This window comes from Phyllobates terribilis, unplaced genomic scaffold, assembly GCF_046119375.1.
Source record: "Phyllobates terribilis strain yellow unplaced genomic scaffold, ASM4611937v1 Scaffold_9__5_contigs__length_417890890, whole genome shotgun sequence".
Taxonomy (NCBI): Eukaryota; Metazoa; Chordata; class Amphibia; order Anura; family Dendrobatidae; genus Phyllobates; species Phyllobates terribilis.
Window position 1 is genome coordinate 238,573,081 of NW_027362769.1, and position 8,169 is coordinate 238,581,249.

The following is an 8,169-nucleotide window of genomic DNA, read 5'->3' on the forward strand; positions in this document are numbered from 1 at the left end:
AGCCAGAGACAAGGTACTTCTGCAGAGGTTTTGGGAGTGCTAACTTGTTCATCCCAGTCTTAATGGCTATTGATCTTATTCCTTAGTGAATATGAAGTCCACTACCTTATACAATTCTCAGAGCCGGTGTACATCAGTTAGCTATATACGGCGACATGACATGCGGCCGCAATTATCAGAAAAGTCACGCGATAAAAATGCTGTATGACTTGTTGTCAAACAATTATTTTCAAATTGTGAATTTGTTGTAAAAAGATGCAGCACGCAAGTGAGTAATGTGAAAGTTGCGTCCCGGGACAGAAAATCCAACGCTTTTGGAACCAGTCTCTGTGATGCAGCCGTCACCATAGGAAATCATAAGATGTGATGTCGCAATGTCACTGCAATTTCAGGGTCGCAGAACATGACGCCATGAAGCCTTAACCCAACTGGAAGGTTACTCTGAGCAAAGATTTCCAAGCACTAGCCTCTGCACCCCTGAATCCACCATACAAAGTTACCAAAAAAAGAGAAGAGAATTCTTTTCATGTCTAAAGAGAAAGGCTAGCACTAAGAAACAACTAAGCCTCTTATTACAAAGATGTCTTTAGTCAGTTCCCTTATACATTACAAAACATGTCACATAAAACACAGCAGGCTTCACACACACACACACACACATGGGGGGGGGGGGGGGATTACATCCTCTATCAGGAAATCTTGGTTCTCAGGTGCAATTTGGGATTTTTTAAAAAAAAGTAAACACTCACTATTCCCAGGTCCACTAGCAAGTCTCGGCATTGACCTCACGTGGACAGTACAGCAGCCAATCAGTGAGCTGCGCAGGGCGTTCAGTCTACACTGGCAGAGCTGGGGGCTCACAAACATGACGTTGGAACCACTCCCGATGCCAATGACAACTGTAAGCAGTGGGAGAGATTCGCTGATGGCCACAGGAACAGACAGTTGTTTTCTTAAACCAAACTGTGCTCAGAGACCAAGATTCCTTGAGAGGTGATCATCTATTTAACAACAGTGTTAATGCTCAGAATAGGAACAGCGTGGAGAAAGATTTCAGCCAAAAATACTCAGCAACAAGTCCAAACCTATCTATAATCATCAACAAAAGAACAAAAAAGTAAGTCTGGTCACGTGATCACTGCTGCATAGTAACCACCACACTGGCACAAGTTTCCAGAACCCGATGTCCAGCAGATACCTATCCCCGCAGTATATTACTTAGATGATTGCTGATCACAACAGAGAAGAGGCTACAGGTTCACAAAACTAGACCAAAAGAAGGCAGAGCACGACCATCTAACCCACCTCGTGCACCCCACAGAACAGAACACCACCTTCTAGTAGCAGAGCACACGGAGCGCCAGTCAGGGTCAGGACTAATGGGCAGAATCGGAAACAAGCGGAAAATCCCAGAGAAACCACAACTGCTGGACAAACCGTACAGAAATCTCTGCAAGCGGCTACAGATTTATGGAACATCATAAGGGGAGAGCCACAAGTGTCCATACAGTCTAACCCCCTACACCATAACCATAGGACTCCAATCTACTGGCTCCATGCACTATTAGGCTGAGCTCACTTTTTTAATGTATACCATTAAAAAGCTGTGTCAAAAAAACCCTTCCCTGAAGACTACATACATTTAGATCATCACTCCGTAGTTTGTTTTTTTATTTCACCACCAGAGCAGTATCACTAACGCACGTTCCCTGTGTGTATACACTTACCAGCTGGCGTTTTCTGCAGGTCCCAATGCCGCTCTTCTACCACATGACTGGAGTTGTGGCCTGCCTAATAACGCAGGCATAAGTTTGCTGCTCAGACCACAAGTCACTTCTCAATGGAAGTCTATGACACTTAGAATGAGGCTCTCATGTAAAAAGGTAGTGACAAACAGAGACCTCCGGCCAGTCACAAGCAGAAAGAACCTAAAGCGGCACTGGAAACAGGAAAATGCTGTTCACAGGAAACATACATTATAGATACCCATCTGATAGAGATGAGTGGTACTTTAATGGACCCCATACAGGGGTATTAGTCAGCCACTGGCTGTATGATCTCAGCCAGGTATGTTGACTCTGAAGCACTGCATCATTTCAGACAAGAACATACTTTAAAAGCAAATGTGGAGAGAGACCATGCTGGAGACTAGCCGGGCCCTCGGCAGCTTCTGTCCTCCCGCTGACCGTGACTGACAAATGTCTGCCTATGTATGAGTATAGGGAAAGACCTGTCAGTGGGTGGAGAGAAGCTGCCGAGGACCCACGTGGTCTGGATCCATGGTGGCCTTTAAAGCATGTTCTTCTCTGAAAATGCTGTAGAGCTTCAGAGTCAAACATGCCTGGCTGAGATAATACAGCGAGTGCCAGATAGATACATGGTGCTCACAAATTGGGCAGCATGTATCATATCAGGTTCTCTTTAACCAGACAGCAACCGGATCGGGCACAATATGCCCAAGTAGGCAAGAGATAAAGTACTTTATGTCACATTCCCCGAGTCTGATCCTAAGCCTGACTGGTTTACTTGGCTGTATGGGGATGGGGGTCACATGTGGCAGCCGGAATGTTATCCCCGATGATCAGTGTGGTAGCACTAAAATGGAAGGGGACCCATAGCCTGTGGATACAATTCTGTCCCCACAGTAGGGCTGTACCACAATCAGCAGGCTCTGTGTATGAAGGGCACCCCTAGTGCTGAGGCAGATCCCGATCATTTGGATAGATTTGTACCCCACAGTAGGTATTTGCCACCAGCAGGCGCCAGTGTGTGCTGTCATGGAGGGCGCCCCTAGTGCTGAGGCGCATCCGGTCCTTGGCCTTAGACCCCTTTGGGTATATTCGTAACCCCACAGTAGGGTTGTCCCATCAGTAGCAGGCTCCTGTGTATGGAGTGCCCCCTAGTGCTGAGGCAGATCCCGTGCTGCCCTAGGTCCTGACCCCACAGTAAGGATATCCCACAAACAGCAGGCTCCTGTGTATGGAGTGCCCCCTAGTGCTGAGGCAGATTCTGTGCTGCCCTAGGTCCTGACCCCACAGCAAGGATATCCCACCAACAGCAGGCTCCTGTGTATGGAGTGCCCCCTAGTGCTGAGGCAGATTCTGTGCTGCCCTAGGTCCGGACGCCATAGTAAGGCTGTCCCACTAGCAGAAGCCTCATGTGCATGGAGGGTCCCCTAGTGCTTAGGTAGATCCCAGGCTAACCTCGGCCCCCACAGTAGGATTACCCCACAACCAGCAGGCTCCTGTGTAGTGTGCCCCCTAGTGCTGAGGCAGATCCCGGGCTAACCTCGGCCCCTACAGTAAGACTGTCCCACCAGCAGCAGGCTCCTGTGTATGGAAGGGCCCCCTAGTGCGGAGGCAGATCCTGGGCTAACCTCGGCCCCTACAGTAGGACTGTCCCACCAGCAGCAGGCTACTGTGTATAGTGTGCCCCCTAGTGCTGAGGCAGATCCCGGGCTAACCTCGGCCCCTACAGTAAGACTGTCCCACAAGCTCTTGTGTATGGAGGGGCCCCCTAGTGCTGAGGCAGATCCCGGGCTAACCTCGGCCCCTACAGTAGGACTGTCCCACCAGCAGCAGGCTCCTGTGTATAGTGTGCCCCCTAGTGCTGAGGCAGATCCCGGGCTAACCTCGGCCCCTACAGTAAGACTGTCCCACAAGCAGCAGGCTCCTGTGTATGGAGGGCCCGCTAGTGCTGAGGCAGATCCCGGGCTAACCTCGACCCCTACAGTAGGACTGTCCCACAAGCAGCAGGCTCCTGTGTATGGAGGGCCCCCTAGTGCTGAGGCAGATCCCGGGCTAACCTCGACCCCTACAGTAGGACTGTCCCACAAGCAGCAGGCTCCTGTGTATGGAGGGCCCCCTAGTGCTGAGGCAGATCCCGGGCTAACCTCGGCCCCTACAGTAGGACTGTCCCACAAGCAGCAGGCTTCTGTGTATAGAGTGGCGTAGTGCTGAGGCAGATCCCAGGCTAACCTCGGCCCCTACAGTATGACCGTCCCACCAGCAGCAGCCTCCTGTGTATGGAGGGCCCCCTAGTGCTGAGGCAGATCCTGGGCTACCCTCAGCCCCTACATGGCGTAGTGCTGAGGCAGATCCCAGGCTAACCTCGGCCCCTACAGTAGGACCGTCCCACCAGCAACAGGCTCCTGTATATGGAGGGCCCCCTAGTGCTGAGGCAGATCCCAGGCTAACCTCGGCCCCCACAGTAGGACAACAGCAGCAGCCTCCTGTGTATGGAGGGCCCCCTAGTGCTGAGGCAGATCCCGGGCTACCCTCGGCCCCTACAGTAGGACTGTCCCACCAGCAACAGGCTCCTGTATATGGAGGGCCCCCTAGTGCTGAGGCAGATCCCAGGCTAACCTCAGCCCCCACAGTAGGACAACAGCAGCAGCCTCCTGTGTATGGAGGGCCCCCTAGTGCTGAGGCAGATCCCGGGCTACCCTCGGCCCCTACAGTAGGACTGTCCCACCAGCAACAGGCTCCTGTATATGGAGGGCCCCCTAGTGCTGAGGCAGATCCCAGGCTAACCTCGGCCCCCACAGTAGGACAACAGCAGCAGCCTCCTGTGTATGGAGGGCCCCCTAGTGCTGAGGCAGATCCCGGGCTACCCTCGGCCCCTACAGTAGGACTGTCCCACCAGTAACAGGCTCCTGTATATGGAGGGCCCCCTAGTGCTGAGGCAGATCCCAGGCTAACCTCGGCCCCCACAGTAGGACAACAGCAGCAGCCTCCTGTGTATGGAGGGCCCCCTAGTGCTGAGGCAGATCCTGGGCTACCCTCGGCCCCTACAGTAGGACTGTCCCACAAGCAGCAGGCTCCTGTGTATGGAAGGCCCCCTAGTGCTGAGGCAGATCCCGGGCTAACCTCGGCCCCTACAGTAGGACTGTCCCACCAGCAGCAGCCTCCTGTGTATGGAGTGCCCCCTAGTGCTGAGGCAGATCCCTTCCTGCCCTTGCCCTGGAGCAGATGACCGTAGATACCGCCCTACCTTTATATAGATTGGTGACAGCTGTGGCGGCGTTCTGGAAGGTGGCCCACAGCGGCTGCCCCTGCTGCTGACACACGCGATCTGGAAGGAAAACACAGGAGAGTGAGAGGAGCCGTGCACGGTGCGGGCGGCCATTTTGCTCAGCTGCCTGTCAGCGGCGGGTGTCGGGGCACAGGGAGGTAGCAGACGTGCCCGCCGCCTCCGATCAGGGGCCATGCAGCCTCGCGGCGGCCGGGACGGAGCTGTCACTCACAACAGACGCCATTTTGGAGTGACTTCCAGCAGGGGAGGGTGACCGGGCCCAGCTGTCAGCTCAGGGGCCCGGAGCGCTGGGTGGCGCCCCCTAGGGTGACAGGGAGCGGCAGTAACCCCGGTGGAGCGCCGCCAGGGCGCTGAGGTAAGGCCGCCATCTTGTTGTGGGTGAGGGGGGGCTGCGGATGTGCCCGCCCCGGCCTCCGAGGAGCTCAGCGAGGCCTCCGCCGTGCCCAGCCCCGGCACTGACCTTTGTAGAGCTGCGCCACGGCGGTGGCAGAGTTCTGGAACAGGTGCCATAGTTTGTGCTGGCCGTCCTCGGCGTCGGCCTCCGGCTGCTCCTCCTGCTCGGCCTCCGCCAGGCACTGGCGCTCCCATTTGGTGAACCAGTATTCGGGGCCGTGCTCCTGGATTTCCGCCTCGCCCTCCTCTTTCTTGTCTTCCATCTTATTCCGTCCCCCGGGCCTGTTGTTCTCCTCCTCCTCCTCCGGGGTAGGGTGGTGAGCAGTCACAGCGCTCAGCCGACGCCCTTCGTTTTCAGTCTGTAGTCGTCGCCGAGCTCTAAGAATAAATCCGGAGTCACGTAGTGAAGAGAGCGACGACGTGAGACAAGAGCGCCCCGCCAGCTACCTCACCCCCATATTTCCTCCGTGCTGACTCCAAACAAACTGAACCTGTGACGCCGCTGACCTGACACTAAGTGTAAGCTCGGCGAAAACCTGCTAGCATGGCAACACTGCCCACTGGAGGCTTTTCTCGATACTATTGGTGAAACGGCCGCTTTGAACTCTAGGACGTTAATGTGATTGGATAATACGGCTGTATGTCTAGTTACGTCACAAAGGGAGGACTGCTTTAGTCAAACTTGGTTGCACGGAGACTAAACGTCAACACTGCGCATGTGCGTGAATCTCAGTTGTTATGGCTGGCATTTGCAGGGGGAGCTGCTTCTCTGTTGCTGTGCTGGTGAAGTGTTGCTATCAGAGCACTTTGCTGTGGGGTGTCTGTGACTCGTGCCTCAAAATATTCCTCAATAAGTACCTCCTAGTGAACCAGACATCAGCCACAATCATTACCTGATTGTGAGGATATATTTATATGATGGGATCATGTAACCCCCCAATATCTGTTATAAGAATATGGCGAGACATGAGGCCACAAGCCCCCATTACAGGGCCATACTGATACAGCGCCCGCAGCTTGTAATGCACTGGAGTCTGTGCTGCAAGTGATAGTTTTGTATTTCCATAGCACCAACATATACCGTAGCACTTTACAGTTCAGAGAATAGATGAGTGAGGTGATGGCCAAGCCCAGAGAGGTACATTTTTAAAGCACACTTAAAATTGTGGATACTGGGAATTAGCCATATTGTCTGGGGTAGTGCATTCCAGAGAACTGGTGCAGCTCAAGAGAAGTCTGGAGTGGGAGGCTTGAATTATAGAGGGTGTTGGTCTGAGATCATTAGCAGAACGGAGAACACGTGTAGGGCGATAGAGATGAGGGAGGAGATGTTGGGTGGTGCAGAACTGTGGAGGGCTTTGTGGGTGAGAGTGATAAGTTTACATTGTACTCGGTAGTAGATGGGCAACCAGTGTAATGACTGGCACAGGGTGGAGGCAGCGGTGTAGAGCTGGAGAGGAATATGATCCTGGCTGCTGCATTCAGGATGGATTGGAAAGGGGAGAGTTTAGTAAGAGGGAGACTGATCAGTTGAGAGTTGTCGCGAGTCCAGGCGAGAATGAATCAGCGACAGTGAGAGTTTTGGCAGTTTTAGGGTATGTGCACACGGTCGGTATTGGCAGCGCTTTGAACACAGCATACTTTATGCTGCGTCCAAAGAGCTGCACGCAGGTGAATCCGCATGTGTTCATTAAACCATGTGGATTCACCGCATCCAATACATTAAAGTGATATAATTTATCTAGTGTCTCTGCAAAAGAAATTGACATGCTGCGGTCTGTAAAGACTCGCCGCATGTCCGTGTCTGCGGATGGTCCGCAGGTGCACGGAAATGCATAGAGGGCATCGGATTTCTTGAAATCCCATCCACTATGCTGTTTGCTGTAACATCTGGCCACTGCGGATTGCACGCAACGCAAGTGCGCTGCGTCCAATCCACAGTAATTACTGATCGTGCGCGCGTACCCTTAAAAGTATGAAAAAGTCAGATTCTGGAGATGTTTTTGATGTGCATGTGACATGAGAAAATGACTGATTTGATAAAGAGAGTAAAGGAAAGATGTGAGTGAAATATAGCCCTGTTACCCTCATATCGAGCATTGGAGCATGGATTCACTATGAATTGTGAATCAGGGCCACAGAAAGAAGAGCTGACAATCTCTTCCTCCTATTTCCTTAGCGACCCCCCGCTGATGGCCATGATCTGTGATGCAGCCACCTCCTTTAATATGATCAGTATGAATATGAAACAACTGGTTTGTGTAGTGACACTTTTCTGCCCCTTTGTAATTAGGCTGTTCCTGACTTCAAAGCAACGATAAAGCCACCTGGCCAATGTCCCAAACTTTGCGGGGCCACATTAAAAAGTACGAATATTGTTTTTTTTAGCGAGCGGTGAAGGTTATATAAATATGGGAAACATATTTTCAGCATCGTGGCGCAGTGCCGAACTCAATGCATTACTGTGTGGCCTGACCATTAGGCCAGAAGTAATATCAACCAGGTGGATAAGGTAGAATATTCCATATCTCATATGTATAGAAAGATAAAATTAAAATAGGACATATGGCATTATTCTCTTTACTACATTTGAAATATATATGTCATGGAATGGAAGGAATTCCCGACCAATAAATTGTATATACGTCATGGCGATCGTGTGCACACAGGAACAGCATTTAGAAGGCAGAGAAAGGGAGGGAGCTGCTTCTCCCCTCCGATCGGTGCCACGCGACGTCATTG

At 52.2% G+C, this 8,169-nt stretch overlaps 1 protein-coding gene across 1 annotated transcript in view; it reads right to left on the bottom strand.

Moving 5' to 3' along the window:
- Positions 1-5,993, bottom strand: part of HAPSTR1 (HUWE1 associated protein modifying stress responses) — a 30,451-nt gene extending 24,458 nt beyond the window's left edge. The window contains exons 1-2 of the mRNA XM_073647751.1: positions 5,495-5,993; positions 4,993-5,073 (exon numbers count right to left, since the gene is read on the bottom strand). Coding sequence (XP_073503852.1) covers positions 4,993-5,073; positions 5,495-5,690 — 277 coding nt within the window. The 5' untranslated portion in view covers positions 5,691-5,993. The remainder of the gene's footprint in view (positions 1-4,992; positions 5,074-5,494) is intronic.
- Positions 5,994-8,169: the final 2,176 nt, after the last annotated feature.